This window comes from Pogoniulus pusillus, chromosome 38 (assembly GCF_015220805.1).
Source record: "Pogoniulus pusillus isolate bPogPus1 chromosome 38, bPogPus1.pri, whole genome shotgun sequence".
In the NCBI taxonomy this organism is placed as follows: Eukaryota; Metazoa; Chordata; class Aves; order Piciformes; family Lybiidae; genus Pogoniulus; species Pogoniulus pusillus.
Genome location: NC_087301.1, coordinates 3,138,005 through 3,161,360, shown reverse-complemented (window position 1 = coordinate 3,161,360; position 23,356 = coordinate 3,138,005). Strand labels below are relative to the sequence as shown.

Sequence of the window (23,356 nt, the reverse complement as noted above, 5' to 3'; positions counted from 1 at the left end):
ATCCTCTGCCTTGCCCAGCGTTGTGCACAACAGCGCATGCAGTCTGGCTGTCACACCCTACTGAAAATGGCTTTGGGCGAGAGAGAAAAGCCAGAGAGATGCTTCAGTAGTAGAACAGGACTTCAGCCCTTAGGGAAGCCCAGCTCAATCCCTGCTCATTATTTCCCTCTCTCCTCACACAGATTCCATACTTGGGGTTTTGCTCGTGCGAAGAACTGGGAGACACAGGCGTTTGGCAGCTTACCGACCCCCCTATCCTCCCTCTCACACATGGACCAACTGGAGGCTTTAACTGGAGAGAAACCTTACTACAAGAATAGGCAAAAGAAGGAAAACCCATGGCCTTCCTAAGCATTGGAGAATGTCTCTTTCTTGTGTTTATTGACAGTGGAAAACCAGTCATGCTATGTTGAGTGGGTCACACAAACAGGCATTCTAGCATCTCTCACAGCCACAGTCATGCAACAGCTCTCATCTACAAGCAGGCAAATACAAAAGGGAGTGAGATTTGAGAGGGGAAAAAAAGAAAGTCCTAAAATAGAGACTGAAGGTCTTGCACTGCAGGGAGGTTCTGTTTAGTCAGTAGCTCAGGTAGGTTTTCCCACCTTGAACACAGCTCTGGTAACACCAGTAACTCACTGCCTTCTGCATCGCGTTAGGAACAACCAGCACTGTGTAAATGGAGCATACAGGAGACTGGCTTGGGTTTGGTTTTTCAACTACTACTTTTGCAAAGCATTAGCAGGCTTGTTCAGGACCACGTGTTGCCACCCCCCTCACTCCCAGCCCCCAGATTCTCAGCACCTTCCATAAAGTGTGTCAGCACCAGCTGGAAACAAGAATCCAGCGTTGCCTCTGTGGGCAGCAGCAGATTCTTCCTCTCCTCTACTGGAGTGGTGTGTTAGGTGTTGGGCATGCCTTGGATGCAAAGGCTGATGGATGCTGACCCATGTCAGAAGGAGGTTCTGAGTCTCACATCAGTTACAGATGAAGTTTCTCACAGGAGAAAGCAGCATCCACCACAGCAGGTAGTTTACTGCATAAACTGGCTTCAGGACAGGCTTCTCTTAGGTTAATATTAAGTCATCAGTCTCGAGTCAAAAAGTTGCTGCAGGCATTTTTAGGAGTCTTAGCAGAAGGTACTTTAAAATGTGCTTAAATGGGTGAAAAAGATTTAGGCATCCTCCTTTCTTGGTTTGGGCTATAAATCTGTGTATTCCCATAAGCAGCAGCAAAGGCAAGTGGAGATGTACCAGGAAATAAATCCTGGCATCCCAGGTACCTTCCTTCTGTTCACCTCTTCCTCTGCACAAGTGTTCATGTCCTCACTTGAGATGATTGTGTGGCACAGAAGTTGATGCTGGCCAACTTTGGCAGAAGTTTATTGCTTAAAGCAAGATCACAATTGGGTCTGTGTTGGTATCTCTTAACCTATCAAGCCTTAGGCAGGACTGGTCTCACCTTCAGAAGGATTTGACTGAGCTGCACTTTCAGCAGTCAGAAGAAATAACGAGTGAGAAGCTGCAGCCCTTTCTTCCTAAATTCATAGAATGGTTTAAGTTGGAAGGGACCTTAAAGATCATCTTGTTCCACCTCCCCTGCCACAGGCAAGGACACCTTCTACTAGCCCAGGCTGCTCAAAGCCTCATCCAACTTGGCCTTGAACATCTCCAGGGAGGGAGCATCCACAACTTCCTTGAGCAATGGGGCAAAGCACTCAGCAGGATTTGCAATGCAACAAGTCCAAAAGGATTTTAGCTCAGCTTTGTCTCTGGGTTTTACTTAGCATGCCTGGAGAGGACACCAGATTCTGCAGATACCTGGAGACAGCAGAGCTCTCATCCTGTGCAGTATGTCCCTTGTCATGGTCCAGAAGAACAGGCCACTATTTAGACTTTATGACTACATAATACACAGTAGGCTCTTCATTAGTGCAGTATTATCCCAGGGATGTATACTGAAAAGTCAGGGAAATAACTTAGGAGCTGACAAAGGAACTGCTCCTGTGCAGTGATACTGCTGTCACTTTACTTTTTAAACTGTAATTTAAACTATTTTGGGCTGTGTGCAGACACACTGAAGAGCTTTTCTGGCTTGTTTTCCTCCATGCTTACCCACTGCAACTTTGCAGAATTTAAAACCAGACAGATGAATTGACAATCACAGCAAAACTCCTTTGGTTCCTGCTGCATGTGTGATACTCTGGACTGCTTTTTGTTTCATGCTAGGGGTCAGCAAGATGGCATTTGTGGCACCAAATACTGCCTGTAGGGAAGAGCAGAGGCTGCTCCTGCAGTTAAGGCACCAAATACTGCCTATAGGGAAGAGCAGAGGCTGCTCCTGTAGTTGAGGCACCAAATACTGCCTATAGGGAAGAGCAGAGGCTGCTCCTGCAGTTGGGGCACCAAATACTGCCCACAGGGAAGAGCAGAGGCTGGTCAGGCCCTGCAACAGTTAAGGAACACGATAAAAGGGATTTATTTAGGCAGAAGCATGAAACAGGGAGGGAACTAAACCTGAATGCACAATTTGAATCTTGTACTAGCTGATCTTTGCATATAGTAAGCAATCTAGAAAAATAAAGAGTGTTGTGTTGGAGAAGGTAGATGTTAAAACACTCTTTCCTTTAAAAAAAAAAAGTCTATTTTTGGATGTTTGGGAAAGTATTTTGACAATTGTAGTCTTAGCTCAATTCAGTTACTTTTTTTCAGGTGCCAAGAACCTCAGAAAGGAAAACAAAAATCATCTTCTTTTCTTCCAGCCTTTTTGATTTCTCACAGAGTTTTGTGTTGAGTAGTCTTGTGTCAATCTGGCTTACTGGGGAGGAAAAAAGAAAGGATAAAATGTGTCCCTTTAAGGTTTTTAATGGAGATGTTAAGAGTGCAAAACAATTGCTGCTTCACTTGCACTCCATTGCTGCTCTTTAGTGTGTATTTAATGTCACTTCAGTGTTTTGTCCCACAAGAACATCAGACTTGGTCTATCTAAAGTGTGTGTGAGTCTTTTCCTTGCCTTCACTGTGAGCTGCATCAGATCCCAACCATTTGATTTGGGCATAGGAGGTAAATAACAGCTCCTAGACTTTTCCCCCCACTTCTCTTCCCAGTTAAGGAATAAAGCTGGAAATCTGTCAAGTTGTTTGGTCAGGATTTTCATAAATTGGAACTTACAGGCTGGGCTAGAAAAATACAGGAGAGCAAAGTGCAGAATCAAGACAGCAGCAGCTGATGGGATGACAGCACCAGCAGGTCAAATGCAGGGGGCTAGAAAAAGTGCAGGTTTGATCAAGAGTTTGTCCTTGTCACTGGGTTTTGTCTCTTCCTCTGCTGAAGTGGGTGGGAGGGAGCTTGCAGCATGCCCCCACCCCAATGCTTCAGCTCTGCCTGGGGATACCTTTCCAGTTTAACAGAGGTGCCAGGTCTAAAGCTCAATGCATTTCCCTTGCACTGGCAGCTACAGCCACATACTTAAATCCTCTGAGGTTCCTCATGAGTGTAAATTGACACTGTGGACTCAAACCAACAGGGCTTTATGCAAACTGAGGATCCAGACCATAACTTCAGAAAAAAAAGAATACAAGAACCACATTTCCCTTTTCACTCAGTGTGCAGTTTCAGAAAGAAGTCAGCTGGTGGCAGGAGCCTGCTCCTCTCCTCCGGTGTTTAGCTCATAGTAACATTGACACTAGAAAAGTGGTCATTTACAGCCCCAAATCTGTGGCTGCTTACAAGAATTCACCAGGAATCATCTTTAGAGAAGAATTCTGCCAGACAAAGAGGGTGGAAGGGATACTGAAGTGCTGCTTCCCACCAGATGAGTTTGCATCTGCAGCCCTGAGCCTCCCAAGCAGCAATAACTCAGGGACGTGGGTACTGTGCACTAACTGCAGCTCTTGGGTAAAGAAAGGCCCAAGCATGGGGAGGGAGTTGGGTAACAGCACTGTGACAAACTCAGCCTCTCTGCTTAGCTCCCAAGGACTGCACTGCATGTGAAATGAAAGGTTCTCACCGGGTCCTGCGGCCCCAGAGCCCAGGCAAACCAAGAGGAAGATTACTCATTACACCCTCAGGCACGGGATGAAAACATGCAAAGCCTGGTCCTGCCACAGGCTGCTCCTCACTACCTGCCACCGACTTCATGAGGAGTCTCATCTGTGCAGGGCTGAGCCCTTCCAGTCCTGATGCGAGAAATGAACCGGTGGGGAGATTTGGTACGCGATGAGAATTCAGCTTCAGTTCAAAAAGAGGGAGAGCAGACACTGGAGTCAGGCTGCAGCTGACTAACCCTCATTTAAGTCCAGAGCTGGAAACGAGTTTGTGACGCTTCCCAGCTTCAAGTGCATTGAAATGCTTGTTTGGAAAGGGAGCATGGGTAGATTCGGGTTGTGGTTTGGTTTCACTGAGGAGCCTAAGCACAGAGGAAACGATTGAAACTTTAAAAATAACCATGAGACAGCAGTGGTAGCAGACAAGCTTAAAACAGTGAGAGAAGGAACAACAGACATTCATAAAGCCAAGCAGTAAGTGTGATTGATTGCAGGCACTGGAAACTGCTGCTCACTTCTCACCACTTCCTCAAACACTTTTTCCCTGGGGAATCTTCACCAACCATACATGCTACAGAACAGAAAACTCTCAGCCAGTTCCTCTCTGGTACTTCCTATCAAAATGTGTTTTCTGAAACACCTCTCTGTGGACATCTCTTAAAACTTGATGTTATCAGTGGATTATTATATTATTCTCCCCCTCCCCTCCATTTTAAACTTGTATCATTCTGTTGGGTTTGGTTGTTGGTTTGGGTTGTTTTAAGTGTGAGCAGATTGTATTTATTTGAAGCAAATGTTTGCTGTTTAAAAATCACCACCAATAATTGTATTGCCAAAAAAACAAAGGTTTAGCTGTAATTACCTGTGACATCTGTAATATTTTTATTTGCTTTTGTTTTTTTTTGGAGGGGTTGGTTGCTTTTCAATCTCAAATCTCAGATGCTAACAGCTGTTGGAACAATCACTGTGTTATAATTCACTTCTGAGAGTGAATGGATTTCTCTGAAGGCAGACAAACAACAATGTCTTGTGGATGATTTAATAAAGATATCGAAATGGCTACAGAGCTGATAGAATAGAATCAACCAGGGTGAAGCTCAGGCAGTCCAGCCTAGCACCCAGCCCTAGCGAACCAACCAGATCATGGCACTAAGTGCCCCAGCCAGCCTTGGCTGAAACACCTCCAGGCACAGCAACTCCACCACTTCCCTGGGCAGCCCATTCCAATGCCAATCACTTTCTGTGCCAGCAACTTCCTCCCAACATCCAGCCTAGACCTCCCCTGGCACAGCTTGACACTGTGTCCCCTTGTTCTGTTGCTGGTTGCCTGGCAGAAGAGCCCAACCCCACCTGGCTACAGCTTCCCTTCAGGTAGTTGTAGACAGCAATGAGGTCACCCCTGAGCCTCCTCCAGGCTCACTGTGAGGTTTCACTCATCAGTTTTCAAAGCACAGTCCACTTCTTACCAAAGAAACATAGAACGGTTTGGGTCGAAAGGGACCTCCAAAGGTCACAGAATGTCATCCAATCCAACCTCCCTGCCAGTGCAGGAACACATCCAGGTGGGTTTTGAATACTTCCAGAGAGGGAGACTCCACAACCCCCCTGGGCAGCCTCTTCCAGGCTCTGTCACACACACAGGGGGGAAAAAAAATCATCCTCATGTTTAAATGAAACTTCCTCTGCCTCAGCTCCCACCATTGCCCCTTGTGCTGGCACTGGCATCACCCAGCAGAGCCTGGCTCCAGCTCCTGGCACTCACCTGCACATCTTTATCGCCATTGCTGAGGTCACCTCTCAGTCTCCTCCTCTCCAAGCTCCCAGCCCCAGCTCCCTCAGGCTCTCCTTCTAAGAGAGATGTTCCATTCCCTTCAGCATCTCTGTGGCTCTGTGCTGGACTCTCTCCAGCAGTTCTGTGACTCTCTTGAACTGGGGGGGCACAGAATTGGACACAGCACTCCAGATGTGGCCTCACCAGGGCAGAGCGGAGGGGCAGAAGAACCTCTCTCAACCTACTAACCACAGCCCTTCTAATCCACCCTAGAATGGCAATGCCCCTCCTGGCCCCCTGAGCACATTGCTGGCTCATGCTCAACCTCCCACCCACCAGGACCTCCACATCCTTTCCCCCTTTGCTGCTTTCCAACAGCTCAGCCCCAACCTATCCTGCTTCCTGGGGTTGTTCTTTCCCAGGTGCCAGACTCTACCCTTGCTCTTGTTGAATTGCATTCACTTTCTCCTTGCCCAGCCCTCAGCCTGTCCAAGTCTGTGTGACCTGCCCTAGGTCATCTTGCTTTGGCAGGGAGGTTGGATCTGATGAGCTCTAGAGGCCTGTTCCAGCCCCTAACCATCGAATCAGTCAGGGTTGGAAGGGACCACAAGGATGACCTAGTTCCAACCCCCTGCCTTGGACAGGGACACCCTTCCCTAGATCAGGCTGGCCAGAGCCAAACATTCTGCAATTCTGTGATACCTAGGGACGAGCTGCAGTGGGACCTTGACACAAAAAGGCTGTTTCTCAGTCTGGGTTGCAGTGCTGCCCTCACCACATCCCATCTGGGGATGCCCACCCAGATGGGCTGCAAGCCTCAGAAGCATCAAGAACAAAGGGGAATTTGAGCTCCTTTTCCCTTCCCTCCACTGAAGCTGAAATTTAATTAATGGACAGCAGATGGCACAAAACCTCCTCGAGTCTGATTTTCTGTCTGCTGCACAAGGAAGGAGTTTTCTCTCTCTGGGTTGGAGGCAGGGGGCTTCAGTGTCCCTGCTGACTAAGGATAAAAGAAAGGACCATCAGAGTTATTTTACTGTCAAGGTTTAGATGCATGAAGCTAGACATTCTAAGCCAAAGCCACGCTAACAACACAGATCTTGATCTGCTGCACAAGGAAGGAGCTTTCCCTCTGGGTTGGAGGCAGGAGGCTTCAGTGTCCCTGCTGCTTGATGGTCCTTTTTTTTATCCCCAGAGTTATTTTACTGTCAAGGTTTAGATGCATGAAGCTAGAAGCACAAATTTTAAGCCAAAACCATGCTAACAACACAGATCTTCTTTCTTGATCTGAACCCATTCATCCAGCAGGACTACTTCACCAGCCAGTGAGACTCTCCTTTCAAACCTGCATTAAGCTTTATGGCCTATAGCTCTGATTTCTGATGGTATTAGGATAAACAGAAAAGCCACAGCTTTTCTCAATGAAATATACACTGACAGGACGATGCACTTCCAAGTTTAGTGGGAATAGATTCTAATAAATCAGAAATGAGGTGCCTGATGTATTTATAACTGTTCTGCCCATTCCTCTCAAACCCATGTCCCTTTCTTGTTAACCCCAGCTCATTTTGACAGTATCAGCCATTTGCAGTTGCAGAGAAGTGCCAGAGAGGCTCTGCCAAAGCTTTTTTCGGGAACCAGCACACCAGGATACATCAGGAAGATTCCTCTGCCTACAACAGGCTTGGGTAAATCTGGTGATGTTGCTGGACACCACACACCCAGGAGACACAAAGGTCTTTGCCGTGGCCCAGATTGCTCATGAAATAATCTTGACCTGAAAGGGGATATGGGAAACCCAAATTCTGCCACTGGTCCTCTGGGATCTCCTTGATGTAGCCAGCCCTCTGTCCCATGCTCTGGTGCTCAGCAAACCTTTCACAATCACCTCACCAATCTTCTTTGCTCCCCAGAGAGCCACAAACCACACACAGCAAATTACCTTTCTCTTGAGACTGTTTTGCCAGGATTCCTGCACACAGAGCAAAGCAAACTTCCCAGACACCTGATGCTACAAGATAGAGCCACACGAGACTTATCTTCCCACTGATTCAAACTGCACAGCTGGGTCTTCAAGCAACCTTGTCAATTACTGCAGTAAAACAGCATCCATCAGACAAGCTTTGCCCTCCCGGGTGCCTCCTCATCCTGGGGAATTAAATCCTGCTCACACTGCACCTACAGCATCACTGCAGCAGGAGTCCACCTTTGCTTGCTTGCTCCCAGGTGCCTGCTTCCTCCCCTTCACAGACACCGAGACAGCACTGGACGGGGGTGCAAGGTGAAGTGCCCCCAGTCCTGCCACCCACCAGTTTCACTTTAGGGACCTGTGAGGTCACAGATTTCTCAGCAGTCACCAACACAGAGGAAATGCAAGGTGGTGGGAGAAGTGAGTGGAACAGCAGAAAGAAGGAAAGGAGGCAGAGACCCCATCAGTGATGAAGTCATGGTAAATCTGCTCTCCCCCCATGCTGAAAAGGGACCTGCTGCACAGCAGCCCCAGCAGAGAGAGGAAGCCAGCCCTGACTGCCTGCAGCCAAACCACAGCATGACTTTCACCAGGGTGCTACACATCGCAGCTCTGTTCCTGATGCAAGGTAAGCCATGCATGTTGTCCTGCACCATCTCCCTGCTGCAAGCAGCCCAGCTTGGAGAACCTGATTTCCAGAGTTCACTGGCTCAGGTGCAAGCCAGCGTTGCTGGTGTTATTTCCTAGCTGACAACGTCACTGTCACCCAATTGCCAAAGCATGCTGGTGCTCAGTTCCAGCTTCTCCACTACTGCAGTATCCCTGAGACCAATTCACCTCCTAGCAGCTGCTGGCAAAGCATTTGGAAACCAAAAGATTGCCCCTAAAACTTGGACAGCAGATGACTGCTTGCTTTCCAGGGCTGGCATATCTGTGTGTGCCTTGGTTCGTGGGTTGTGTCGAAGGAGGCTAACAGGAGAAGTCAGAATCGTTTAGAAAGCCATTGTAAAGTACTCTGAAAATGAAAAGTGCTTTTAATGCTTAATCTCCTCAGTCCTACTAGAGGATATAGCTTATAGCTATTTGCTAGCCTGTCTTTCATACACAGGAGAATGAGAGAGATTCATATTGGAGTATAGCAAACAGGGAAAGGTTTAAGTAAGGAAAGCAGCAGAACAGCTATCTACAGCTCAGGAGCCTTGCAGGCTTCACTCCTGACCTTGGAGAATGGAATGCATACACAAGCCTGCTGTTGAACAATGCAGTAGTCCCTCTCCCTTCTTAAGGAATGCTGGAGCAGCAAGCATGGCAGTACCACTGCTGGCACTTGACTGATGTGTGTAGGTAGTCTACAACTACTTGAAGTGAGGCTGTAGCCAGGTGGGGTTGGGCTCTTCTCCCAGGCACCCAGCAACAGAACAAGGGGACACAGTCTCAAGTTGTGCCAGGCGAGGCTTAGGCTGGATGTTAGGAGGAAGTTGTTGCCAGAGAGAGTGATTGGCATTGGAATGGGCTGCCCAGGGAGGTGGTGGAGTCGTCATCCCTGGAGGTGTTGAAGCCAAGCCTGGCTGGGGCACTTAGTGCCATGGTCTGGTTGATTGTGTAGGGCTGGGTGCTAGGTTGGACTGGCTGAGCTTGGAGGTCTCTTCCAACCTGCTTGATTCTATGATTCTACAATGCTCCCACTCGGAGGCCACATCAAATCTCTGTGTCTGAACAACACAAGTATGTGCTTAGGATCTCTTATTGCCATTGATTATGCCTGACAGAAGCCAGGCCTTAAGGAGCTGTCAGTTCTAGTCAGCACTTGCAGTGCCCTCCAGACTTGCTCCAAATCAGCAGCTTTCACTTTGTTCTCAGCCAACAACCCCTCAGCTCCCAGTATTGACACAGCCTTCTACAGGATGAATTTGTACCCACTGACCACTGCTGGCTGCTCTTGGCCCTCAGGATTAATTCAGGCTTCCACTCACAGGTCTGCCACCAGAGGCCAAAAATAAATCATTAAACAGGATGTGTCTACAGGCTACAGTTTTAAAGATACCTCTGAAATGATGCATTGAGTGCCTAAATCCACAGCAAACTCTGCACTTTCTGATGTGCAACCAGAGACATGAACAACTCCACTCCATTGCATTCTGCTGCTCCTGGCAAGCAATTGTTGCCCTTCCTTGCCAAGCAGGTGGATATATCCCTGCACTTAATGCCAAACATGTTTCCAAGTAGCTGACCACCTGAGGTTGCACAATACAAAGCACAGGAGTATATCCCATACCCCAGGGACTGTACTATGGTGGACTACAGTGGCTTGAAGACCACAGCCACATCAAATTCTCCCCTATAGAAGGAAAGAAATTTGACCTGTGAATCATGGTGTGAATGAAGCCCTGGTCTGATGGAAATTACACTTAGGCTCCATTCTGAGTGCTGGGTTTTCCTGTTTGAGACAAGCATGCAACACCCCCAGCTTCTCTTGTTCACCCTTGTTGCTCCCACCTCAAAAGGTGTGACTTTGAAGACCCCACACAGCTGTTAGCAACAGGAAACTGCCATGATGCAGTAGTGCAGAAGGGCCCCATATAAAACCACAGTCAAGGGCTTCTCTGCACCTCCTGACACAGGTCTTCACAAGTGGAAGCCATGCAAGGAGGTTTTGCTTTTCTACCTGTAAATGATCTCCATGTGTCACAAGCCCTGAGATGCCAGCTGAGATACTAACCCCAGGTTAGTATCTCCACCCCAGGGGATGCAAACTGGTGTGCCATATCTGATGGTGAATTAGCTGCAGCAACTCTAGGTTCACTGATTGCATTGGGTTGGAAGGGACTCCAGAAGACAATTTTCCTACATGAGAGCAGTCAGACATTGGAATCACCTCCCAAGGGCAGCAGTGGAGTCCTCTCCATTGGGCAGGTTGAAGACTCAGCTTGGCAGGCTGCTGGGCCAGCTCATTTCAACTGTATTATTGCCTAAAAAGTTGCACCTGATGATCCTTGGGGTCCCTTCTGTGAGTCTGGGAATAAAATAACCTCATTCTTCACAGCTGTGATTTGCACCACTTGCAAATCAGCCCCAGAATGAAGCCAGATAACATCACTTCATGTCCCATTTTAATACTTGGGTTTATTGTGTTTTAACTCTGGCAGGGGATTTTCCAGGAGCTGGCAGTGAAGTTGTGACTCTAAAGGAAGGAGAGGACCTAAGCCTCAACTGCACCCTCAGCAGCAATGACAGCTCAGCCCTGCAGTGGCTAAACCCTCATGGGTTTGTCATTTTTCTTAACAACCAGAGGGGTAAGTGTGAAAACTGAAGCCAAAACCTTCCATGTGGAGCTGGAGGGTCACTCAGAAGTGGGTTTTCCTTGCTCCCACCCATGGCCAGTCTGACTCAACCACTCGAGGTGGTTTTAGGTTCAGCTCTTGCTGGCGGTAAGCTGATGAAATGGAAACCCCCATGAGAGTGGTCTGGCACTAGAGCTTTTAGCTGTAGTTACCATCAGCACCAAGAGATTAGCACAAAAACTCACTCCTGCCTTAAAAGGGAGAGAAGAGTGAATGTGCCTGAAAGCCCTAGGTGCTCTTCTGCTCATCAGGGAATTTGATGCAGTGCATCAAGGGGAAATTTGTAGCAAACAAGCAGCAACTCCTAATATGTGCTGGAAAGGCAAAGTTCCACTTGTGTTGCCTTTCACTCTCTGCACCTCATGCCCCTCTGCTCCTTCTCTCTCTTCTCCTGGTGATCCACATTCAACAGCTCTGCAAGATGAGGGCTATGCATGGCCATTTTCTACTCTGACTCACCACTGTAAGTCTCTGTCATGTTGCTTCTCCAATAAACCACTCCGTGAATCAGCTCCCCCCAGTCTCCGTGTAGCTAAGAAGAGGGTAAGTTAGCTACAAGTCTTACATCATGATTTCAGCACTCCCATACAGTACAATGCTGTTGGCATTTTCTCCCAACTCTGTATTTTGGCAAGACCTCAGATGAAAAATTAATTGAAAATACATATAGCTGTTGATGTTTTTTCCCCTCCTCCTTTGTGCCCAGTACATATCCTTAGTTTCAGTTCAATTTAAGGGCAGAAAGTTACACTTTCTGTGCTGTGATTGTGAGAATAGTTCATGTGACCTGCTGGCCTGGCCCTGAGGACTCCCATGGCTTATGCATCAGGAGTGTCATGGTCTAAGCCCAACCAGCTGAAACCAAGACAAGGAGGAGTGAATAAAAAACCCTAGAAAGTCAGGAGAGCAGAGTACAAACAGCCTAGGAGATGGCCTCTTTTAAAATCAAGCTAATTAGACAAGGAGAAACAAAACAGACAATTAATAAGCAGTTAATGAATAGTTCCATGTTGATCACAGTGTTCATTTAGTTATCTCTTAATACACCCAAAGAGGGGAAGTGATTTTTTTTTTTCCAAGGTCAAATAAAGGTTTGGGGAACAGGGAAGAAAAAGGTCCTCAGTTCACACAGCTTTATATTCAAAAGTCTTACTGCTTTTCTGACAACATATTATAGAATCAGCCAGGCTGGAAGAGACCTCCAAGCTCATCCAGGCCAACCTAGCACTCAGCCCTAGACAATCAACCAGACCATGGCACTAAGTGCCCCAGCCAGGCTTGGCTGAAACACCTCCAGCTAGGAATGCTTTGTGCTAGAACTGTTCCCTGCCTCAAGTGTTGATCAATTAAATGCAACAAAGAAAACTACCTTGAACCATTACTGCCCTGTTTAGGTCTCTTGCTCTTATGAACCAACTTGTTTAGCACACTGGGGTTTATTTTCTTTACAGCTTTAAGAGACCAGAGATACAAACTTATCCATCACTCAGCAGATGAATTATCCATCCAGCTTTCCAACATCACGGTGCAGGATGAGGGTGTATACAAATGCTTCTGCTATGGCAGCCCATTTAAGAGCAAGAACAAGACTGTGGAGGTATTAGGTAAGTTTCTTCACCTGCTTTATTCCAGAGGAGCAGAACAAAGGCAGCTCTTCAACTCCACACCTGCATTTCTGCATGGTGCTTAACAAAACATAATCCTGTCTTAGCTCAGCATCTCTCAATAAGACTCTGTATGCAGCCATCCATAAAGCCAAGCAGCTGTAACTGATTCTAAGTCTTGCTTCTGCAGCTGCTCCTCCTCCTCCTGTGCTAGAAGTATCTCAAGACTCAGAAAGAATCATTACACTGTCTTGCTATACCCAAGGGTGCAAACCACAGCCCCACATTACCTGGCTGCTGGACAACGGGATAGAGCTCCCTGGTAAGTGTTAAAGGACCAAGGATTGGTTGCTAACTACTTCTTACTAGCCTAGGGTTTTTTTTACAAGGGCTTCTTGTGACAGGACAAGAGGGAATGGATTGAAGCTTGAGGAGGGGAGATCTACACTGGAGATTTGGAAGAAATTCTTTCCAGTGAGGGTGGTGAGATACTGGAACAGGTTGCGGATGCCCCCTCCATGGAGGTGCTCAAAGCCAGGCTGGATGAGCAATCTGGTTTAGTGAAGAGTGCCCCTGGCCATAGCAGGGTGGCTGGAACTAAATGATCTATAAAGTCCCTTTCAAACCAAGCCATTCTAGGATTCTATGTGTAAAAACACTGGAGGCTGAAACACCTTCTAGAGTACATCAGCTGGACCACTGCTCCTCCTCCAGTCATTTAGTACAACTTGGCCCTGTGGTGCAGGTTTGGAGAAAAGTTAGCACCATGTTCTAGTGTTTGTGCAGGGGAGAGGGCTCATCTGTTTTGCCCACATTCAGAACACCACCACTTAGTAACAAGATGTCCCTTAAGAGTCTGGAGTAAAACTCCATTGAAATAAAATGAAACCAAAACTCTGGGGGCACAATTTTCAAAGCCCCAGTATAAAGGCAGATAATAAATCCATCAGAACTATTTCCATACTGCAACTGGTAGACAGATTTGCCTCAGCTCACACACACTCCACCAGCTTTTCTCTCTCTTGAATCTGCCAGTGCCAGGCACCAGCAGAAGCAAAAGGATGGCTCAGGAAACACAACTCATGCTGGCCTGTGAGGCTCTCCTTAATCTGCAGGCACCCGAGCGGCAAACACGAGGAGAAAGAGGGCTCAGCCTCACTTGTACACTACACAAATAGCTGCTTTGAAGACCATGTTCTAATATCAGTTGTAACTGTAGCACAGGGAGAGGAAATGCACAGCTCTATCAAAGTGTGAGGAAAATATCCAGAGATGCAAATGTATTTTCCTTCATGCATTAACAAGCTCTTATTTCAATTTTGCATCCTCAAGCAACATATTCAAAGCTTAGCCTGCAATCTTCCTACCCCAATCTTCCTTTAAACTAAGAGCCCTGGAAGACAGCAGAGAGGTGTGCTGGTCAGAATATAGCCACAAATCAAGACTAACAGAGAAACCCTTGCAATACAGCACAGACTTTACATTCACTGCTCCCTATGTTCCTCCAGAGTGCTCTTAAACATGAAACAGTCGCAGCTTTGGCCTGGCAAAGTACTCTTTTCTTTGTAAGAACACAGACACTAAACATCTCTCCACATATTTTAACCAAAAAACTCCATTTTCCTACCTTTCCTCCTTGTCCTTGGAGCACAGTCCCGGCCAGACAGCAGAGCAGGTCCCAGCAGAGCTTCCAACCTCACACTGAGGCACCTAGAAATCATTTAAGACCTGTGCTTAATAGGGGTCAGGTGTGGCTGGGTGCCCCCAGAGCTGCTGATTTCACCAGGCAGCTGACACAAATTGCAGTGCTTGAATGGAGGAAAAACACCTGCCCTCATGCACTGCTTCTCGAACTTTCTGCAAGTGCCTTTCCCCTCTTAGAGATGACTGCCTCTGAGCAGCGCTGCCTTCTCCCCCTCTCATTGTCGGCTTTAATCACTTACTGCAAATGTTTATACTAATCAGAATCTGGCTAATGCATCTTAATTACTGGCAGCACCTCGGTTCCCCCCGGGCTCAGCAGGGGCAAACCAGCTGTAATTACTGAGCTGTTGCTGACAAGGAATATTTCCTTCCTAGCAAAAAAAAAACCCAAACCAACCCAAACCAACACTTTGAAATCTTTTTGAGCTCTTACGTGACCCTGCTGGGGATGAAAAAAGGATTGAGACATCCTGCTCTGTGCAGTACAGCAAGTTATCTGCAAAGGCTCATTTGGAAAGGAGGAATTTCTCTCCTTTAAGAAATGAGTGTTAACAAGGGGAACAGATCAAGAGAAAGCACCAAAGCTGTTTCCAAAGAAGCTCTACACACACAGAGCAGAAATTATTCTGCAACCATGGGTATTTAAGGTAACCAGATGAAATAAACCCAAACCTCTCTCTCCACCAGAGTGCTTCAAACACCTCCCTTTGTGTCACATGAAGCACATCTTTATTTTTCCCTATCATATCAATGAGTAGGAGTTGTTACCACCTAGAGGAGCAGAGACTACATCAGACAAGTCACACTGTGCTCTCTAATTCGTTATGGCAAGGCAATTAATCTTTGTGGTTAAGTCTTCCAGCTGCCAAAGGGGAAAAGTCAAACCTGCATTGTAGGGATGATGGAGGACTTGTTACATAAAGTTCCATGAAGGTTGATTTATTACAGATTTCCAACCTGGTTGATTCTATGATTCTATGATTCTAAATATTTCTCTGTGCGTGGTCAGCAACAGGCACACAGAGGGCACAACTTTTTATGTCTGGGGTAACAAATCCACAGCTGTTGGGATACAAATTCAGTGTCCTTGGATATCACACAGCATGCTCATACATAACCAGCACAGGGCTGGTAGTGATAGCATGAGAGGGAATGGATTGAAGCTAAGAGTGATTTGCCATTGGAATGGGCTGCCCAGGGAGGTGGTGGAGTTGCTGTGCCTGGAGGTGTTCAAGACAAGCCTGGATGAGGCACTCAGTGCCATGGCTCAGTTAATTAGAAGGGTTAGGTGCTAGGTTGGACTCGATGATCCTAAAGGTCTTTTCCAAACTGCTTGATTTTGTGATCCTGTGGTAAGCCACTGGAATAGGGTGCCCAGGGAGGTTGTGGATGCCCTCTCCTTGGAGGTGTTCAAGACCAGGCTGGATGGGGCCTTGCTAGTGGATGATGTCCCTGCTCACGGCAGGACGATTAGAAGTGGAGGATGTTTAAGGTCCCTTACAACCCAAACCTTTCCAGGAATCTATGAATCAGAACTCTTCTAGATCTCAGTTGTGCTGCAAAACAGCAGGTGCCAAGCCCTGAGGCTCTCCATTGCAGGCTATGCACAGCTGTGGCACATAGCAAAAGACTTCATTCCCTTCAATAAGGACCAAAAGTGGGTATTTCATGTGGTGTTGGAGTGGACTTTCCCCACATCAGTCATAAAACCAAGCAGAGATTTTGGACTGAGTGCAAGAGGCACAGCAAGGTCTGCACTTAGCTGCTGAGGAAGCAAACATGACCTTGCTGCCTTTGGGCTCCCACTTAATCCACTTACACAATGAACCACTTCTGCACAGCAATCAGGTGCTGCTTTAGCACACCAAAGTGATGCAGATTGCACCTGGAAGGTTTTTCATTAAATTGCTCTTGACTAGAAAGCTCTTCAGTGTTTTCTTCCAATGGGTGTATAGGTGACACTAAGCACAAGTCAGAAGCTGATGGGAAGAAGTGGACCACAACCAGCAGGCTGACAGTGCTTGCCCATGGGCCCAACTCAACAGCCAGCTGCATCGTTCGCCACCCAGCACTAAGGGAAGAGAAGCTGAAGTTGTCTTTCCACTTTGAGGACCTCCTTAGGACAGGTACTGCAGGCTCCCCCATCAAGGGCTATCTCATTTTACCATTCTGAAGTGCTGAAATTCATGCAGATGCTCATGCAAAGCTGAAGCTCATAATCTACTGCCACTCAGATAGAATCTCTTTCAAATGAGAGGACTGTCTGGGGCCAATGAAGAGCTCCAAACTGAGATGTGGGGGCTTCTCCCTGGTTCTTAACTACCTTAAAACCTGTTAAACATTAAACCACAGTAGCCCAGGCAGGTCAATTCCCCAGTGCTACTGCTAGAATTGTCCTAAAGCTTTGAAGATATCTGCCAAGCTTCTGCTGTCAAGAAGCTTTGTGCTTCCTGTGTCTTCTGTATACCAGACACATCCAGCAAGAAAAGCCAGCAGGGTCTAAAACCTGTCAATTAACACTGAAGCTGCTTGTCTAATAATTCTCAGAGTAAAGTTTGCTTTCCCCTCATCTTTAGAATGGATCTAACAATTCTGACTTGATTCTGCCTTAGATTGCTTGATTCAGCAAATGCTTTCAGGTGCATTGTTGTTGTTGGGTTTTTTTCAGTGCCAAAACCAAACCCTGCCCCAGAGGTGGACACACATGTCCCTGAGAATGAGCAGTCTCCAGGTAGGCATCCATTGCTCAGCCTCTTTTGAATTACTGCCCAGACAAGCACAGCAGTGCTTCCATCAGCTGCCCTCAGCACTGAGGGACACTTTTGCACAGTCTTCAGAACTGCTTTTGTTTTCCCAGTGGCCACAGCAGGGTCAGATCTCCAGAGCAACACAACCTCCACCCCAAGCCACCCACAGCATACTGGTAAGGCTTCACTTTCATTTCCTTCTCCCACTCCTCGTTTTGTAGCACTAAATACATTTGGAGGACAGGGAAACTGAAGGTGGGAAGGTAGGACTCTTAAGTCTGACCACCAATCAGAGCAGCCAAAGAGGAGTATTCAGGGCAGGTTTCACTTTTCAAAGATCAATTCAATAGCAAAGTGAGGCATAGGAAGTTTCATGTAAACATGAGGAGGAATTCTTCCCTGTGAGGGTGACGGAACCCTGGAGCAGGTTGCCCAGGGGGGTTGTGAAGTCTCCCTCTCTGGAGATATTCAAAACCACCTGGATGCATTCCTGTGTGATCTAGTCTAGGAGATGCTGCTCTGGGAGGGGGGTTGAACTGGATGAGCTTTTGAGGTCCCTTCCAGCCTCTGACATCCTGTGATTCTATGATTCTATGATTCATTCTATGTGTTTCTGCTGAATTTTTGTGCTGTGTTTCTGGGGGCATTTCCTTCAGGATCTGAACAACGAACCATACCTTCTGCAGCACCAGAAGATCCAGTAGTTAGCAGCTCAGCACCAGCACCAACCCAGCAAAACCTCCAACCAGGTTTCACATTTGCTTGTAAGTTTGGAATTGACCAAACCAGGACAGAAATGCTGCATTGCAAACACACACATAACATAAAGCACAGCATTTCTAGTTTGTGTGGGAAGACCTCGGTTTGTCAGTCGTGACAGCAGACAAAATCTCTGTTTAGATGCAGGACATCAGCATTAGCAGCACGGTGAGAGCCCAGGCTGGGACTTCTCTGGACGGTTGCACTAGGTGGCACTGCACAACAACGATTATCGGTGCATGCAGCAGCCTGCAGCTCGCAGCTCTCCAGTTGAGAAGTTCCTGCCAGCAGGAGAATGAAGAGCTCGAATGTCCAAAAAACCTCTAAGATCACTGAGTCCAACCTGACACCACCATGGGCATTAAACCATGTCCCTAAGTGCCATGGCAACAGGTTTCTTTAACACTTCCAGGAATGATGACTCCAGTACCTCCCTGGGCAGCCTGTTCCAATGCCTGACCAATCTTTCCATAAAGAAAATTTTGCTAATCTCCAACCTAAACCTCCCCTGGCACAACTTCAAGCCACTTCCTCTTGTTCTATCACCTTATACTAGGGAGAAGAGACTGATCCACATCTCAGTCCAACCTCCTTTCAGTAGACAGAAATGGGGTCTTCTCTCAGCCTCCTTTTCTCCATACTAAACAACCCCAGTTCCTTCAGCTGTTCCTCATAAGACTTCTTCCCTAGACCCTTCACCAGCTTTGTTGTCCTAGAAGCATAGAATTATTTAGGTTGGAAAAGACCTTTGGGATCACCATGCTGCAGCAGTGATTACAAATGTCACAGGATGGCTACAGCCCAATAGAGAGTTCACACCTACAGTGATGAACATACAGGATCACAGGCTCACAGAATGCCAGGGGTTAGAAGGGACCCAAAGAGATCATTCAGTCCAACCCCCCTACAATCTATCTTAGGTCACACAGGAACACATCCAGACAGGCCTCGAAAGGCTCCGGAGAAGGAGACTCCACAACCTCTCTGGGCAGCCTGTGCCAGGGCTCTGGGACCCTTCCAGGCAAGAAGTTTCCCCTTGTGCTGAGCCAGAACCTCCTGTGCTGCAGCTTCCATCCATTGCTGCTTGTCCTATCCCAGGGAGCTGTGAGCAGAGCCTGTCCCCCGTCCCGACCCCCAGCTCTCAGATATTGACAAACATTTATTAAATCCCCTCTCAGTCTTTTCTTTTCCAGACTAAGCAGCCCCAGGTCCCTCAGCCTCTCCTCCTCAGGCACTGCTCCAGTCCTCTTATTGTCCTCATAGCCCTCTGCTTAGACCTTCTCCAGCAGATCCTGTTCCTCTTCAGCTGGGGAGCTCAAAGTTGAAGGCAGTACTCAAGGAAAGGGAGCCTGACTCTTTAACAGGACTTTCACTAGGGGTGCTTAGATAAGGAAGATCTCTTCCACCTGTCAAGTTTTGGCAGGCACAGTGCACATTACCATTTTAGCTTTATAAATCAATGTTAACTACACAAGGATATGTTGTCTGTGTGCATAAGAAAGTCAGAGCTCACCTCTCTGCACAGGGCCTGAAGTGACACCATCTGCAGCAGCGAAGGAAGAACTGGCTGGTTCATCAACTTATCATGTCCCCAATGGTATGACCTCACAGCATCAGGCAAGGGTGGCAGTAGCAAGGATGGCAACTCTCACACTGGGTGACTGCACCACTGTGAGCTATGAAGACAGTAAAAGAATCAAAAAAAACCCCTCTGCATTTCTTAAGCATCACTTTGGCCTTCAGACAAATACTGTTCTCCTTTCCCTTCTTCCAGGAACTGAAGCACCATTCAGTGGCAATGTCACAGAAGAGGAACTTTCCAAGACAGCAGCTCCACTCCCAAGTGAAAATGTAACTGTGATTTCCACCACCTCTGGTATGACAGCTTCCAAACAGCTTCTTACACTAAGCTGCTTCTCTCTGACCATGTGTCCACTTCCAGAGCTTGTCAGGGTAATGCTGGCCTGCAGTCCTGCAAAGAGACCACAGAAACACAACCACATTGTTACTGTCTGTGATGCCCAAGCACAAGTCCACTGACTTCTGCAAAAGCAAGAAATGCTGTGACTTATGTTACACATGGTGCTGTTAGGTCATGGGCTGGATTTGATCTCAGAGCCTCAATAATTCTGTGATTGTTTAGTATGTGACCTCACATACTAAAATTAAGTCCAGTAGATGATTTCTGCTCTCTCACCATCTTCATCTTTCCTGGTCCAGGATATATCCTTCTAGTCTTAGCTACCAAAGACTCATGGGAACCTATTTAACAGCACAAACAGACATCTGCCTCTTTTCTTTTACAGAGGAAGATCTGAAATCTGAAGGCATCAAAAAGAAGGAGAAGAATCTCCTGCTGCCAATCTTGGTGGCTACTCTGATTTTTGCACTGCTTATCATTGTCCTGCTTTTTATGAGGAAGGTGAAAAAAGCTCACAGAGTGTGGAAGAGAGGTAAGTGATGGGAGCATGGAAGAGAGTGAGTGATGGGAGTGTGGAAGAGAGGTAAGTGATGGAAGCGTGGAAGAGAGTGAGTGATGGGAGTGTGGAAGAGGTGAATGATAGGAGCATGGAAGAGAGTGAGTGATGGCCTAATCCAGCAGCTGCTGCTGCTTTATTCAAAGGGCCTGGAGAGCTGAGGAGCCTGTTAAGCAGAGGCAAGACACAGATCCTGCAGCCACTGATCAAATGTCCTTCTATAAACAGTGACTTTGATTGTTGCAAACAACTGCTCAAGAATCCTTGTAACTGATGGCCTTCAGGTGACATGAGATGCCACAAAAGCCATGAAATTATTGGTTTAAGTCTATTTCTCAGATGGTCATGAAGACTGAACTCTCATTTTATAAATAGTCTCTCAGGATTTCTATGTTCAAGGCAGAAAGTGAGGAAGAGCCATGGAAAATTCTCATCATCTTAATTACCTTTGTGTTTTTTGCACAGAAAATGATGTTTCAGAGCAGACACTGGAGAGTTATAAATCCAAATGTAATGAAGACAGCCCAGGCCATGAGAAGAATGGACATGGTAAAACGCTTTAACCAACATAAACCAATTCCTGTTAGAGCACTGCTACTGACCACAGCAGCACATTGCAGTCAAACTTGCTTTGGGAATTGCTTGTTTTAAACTTAAAATTCTAAGCCCAGCCCTTCCATACATGCAGGACCACCAGAGATGTTATAGCTTCAGCAACAGTGATGCAAAACTGTACACAATGAGAATCTTAGCTTCATTATGGTTAGAAAGGAGAGATTGGATAATAGACTGATAGGTTAGACTGGATAATCACAATGGGTTCCTCCATAGCTTCCAAATCTGATCTACTGAAACTCAACGTCCATGGTATCTAGTGGGAAAACTACTACTGTTTAACTGTCCTGAATAGCTCTTAGTGATTTCACCACTACCAAAACATCAGAGCTTCATCAGAAACAGTATCACAGGATGTTAGGGGTTGGAAGGGACCTAAAGAGATCATCCAGTCCAATCCTCCTGCCAGAGCAGGACCATACAATCTAGCTCAGGTCACACAGGAACACATCCAGACAGGCCTTGAAAGGCTCCAGAGAAGGAGACTCCACAACCTCTCTGGGCAGCCTGTGCCACTGCTCTGGGACCCTTACAGTCAAGAAGTTCCCCTTCGTGTTGAGGTGGAACCTCTTATACTCCAACTTACACCCACTGCTCCTTGTCCTATCCCAGGGAGCAAGTGAACAGAGCCTGTCCCAGAGTCCTGCCCCCAGCCAGTGACTGGCTCTTCAGCTGGGCGTTTCCACTCTGCAGTTGGACTTTTGTCTAAAGAAAGACAACTTCTGGCAGGTGAATGAGCCCAGATGGCAAAAATGAGGGAGCTTTGCCCATGCCTTCCAACATGAGCTTCTTGCAGCACCCAAAGTGCATCGAAAGGGGAAGTGGCTTGGAATTTTCTCCACACATTTTGAAAACTTTCCTTCCTTTTCAAATATTTTTAAATAGGAAATCCTTAAAGCAGGCAGGTACCCCCTCCCCTTTCCCAAATTCAGTAACCAAGGTCTGCTCATCTTCCAGGTGTCAGTCAGAAGTCCAACACACAGTATGTGAGAGGAGGCTGCGTAGAAACAACACAGAAGAATGCAAGAGACAAAAGCATTGCAACAAGAGAGGAAGTGCTTGGATGTGGAAGGGAAACACATGTATAGCCATGGCAAACCTGTGCCACCTGCACAAACACCACTGGCTCCTGAGAGCTACATTATAGTGTTCTGGTCTGAATGTGATTTCAAGGGGCAGAAGTACAAACAGCTAACTGGGACTGCTTCTCTTTAAATGGAGGGACAGGTAGATAGGCCTGGTGCTCTTTGAAAACTATTAGTAATGAACACACTGATTTACCTGTAACTATTAGTAATGAACACACTGATTTACCTGTAATCCTCAAAGGACTTCATTAAGCACTGCCAGAAATAGACCTCATCAATTCCATCTCTGCTCCTGTCAGCAATTAGGGTCCTGGCAAGGGACCATGCAATTACCTCCACGGACCACAGGCTGTGAAGATATCATCCAATGCTTCAGCTACCTCTTCTGCAAGCACGAGACTGAGCAGGAGGTGCAAACCAACTGGGACTTGTATTATGTTTTTCTGAACCAAAACCTGGGCATGCAGCAGGAAAGCATCCTGATATCCAAAGTGTTTTAAAATCAAACCTGAAAATTGTTCCCCCTTGCTAGGACTTCTGCCTCAGCTGCTCACCTGTGCAATGGTAACATCACTCCATGCTGTGCAAGGCTGCACCAGTCTGCAATGGGCTCTGAACCTCGAACTTTTGGATGCTACAGCTGTAGAGTTTCCCAAATCACATAAGCTTCCAGGGCTGTTTCCAAGAGTGTGGAAGTCACAGGATCACAGGATGTCAGGGGTTGGAAAGGATCCAAAGAGATCATCCAGTCCAACCCTCCTGCCAGAACAGGACCATACAATCTAGCTCAGTTCACACAGCAACACATCCAGACAGGCCTGGAAAGGCTCCAGAGAAGGAGACTCCACAACCTCTCTAGGGACCCTGTGCCAGTGCTCTGGGACCCCTACAGTAAAGAACTTCCCCCTTGTGTTGAGGTGCAGCCTCCTGCACTGCAGCTTCCATCCATTGCTGCTTGTCCTATCCTAGGGAGCAGTGAGCAGAGCCTGTCCCCCCCTCCTGACCCCCAGCCCTCAGCTATTTAGAAACATTGATTAAATCCCCTCTCAGCCTTCTCTTCTCCAGACTAAGCAGACCCAGGTCCCTCAGCCTCTCCTCATCAGGCAGTGCTCCTGTCTCTCATCATCCCTGTAGCCCTCCACTGGACTCTCTCCAGCAGATCCCTGTCCCTCTTCAACTGAGGAGCCCAAAACTGAAGGCAGTACTGAAGATGAAGTCTCATTAGGGCAGAATAGA

At 47.1% G+C, this 23,356-nt stretch overlaps 2 protein-coding genes across 3 annotated transcripts in view; both read left to right on the top strand.

Moving 5' to 3' along the window:
• The window catches only part of UBASH3B (ubiquitin associated and SH3 domain containing B), an 83,730-nt gene extending 78,625 nt beyond the window's left edge, over nt 1-5,105 (top strand). For both annotated transcript variants that reach the window (XM_064173241.1, XM_064173242.1), the window contains exon 14: nt 183-5,105. In XM_064173241.1, coding sequence (XP_064029311.1) covers nt 183-320 — 138 coding nt within the window. In that variant the 3' untranslated portion in view covers nt 321-5,105. The remainder of the gene's footprint in view (nt 1-182) is intronic.
• A 3,157-nt stretch (nt 5,106-8,262) lies between these two features.
• Nucleotides 8,263-22,130, top strand: CRTAM (cytotoxic and regulatory T cell molecule). Its single transcript, XM_064173086.1, has 14 exons — nt 8,263-8,413; nt 8,533-8,601; nt 10,932-11,078; nt 12,578-12,730; nt 12,921-13,052; nt 16,390-16,560; nt 17,103-17,165; nt 17,292-17,357; nt 17,838-17,945; nt 19,466-19,537; nt 19,715-19,816; nt 20,247-20,393; nt 20,883-20,966; nt 21,990-22,130. Exons 1-14 carry the CDS (start codon nt 8,263-8,265, stop codon nt 22,118-22,120), a joined length of 1,596 nt encoding a protein of 531 aa, XP_064029156.1. The 3' UTR covers nt 22,121-22,130.
• Nucleotides 22,131-23,356: the final 1,226 nt, after the last annotated feature.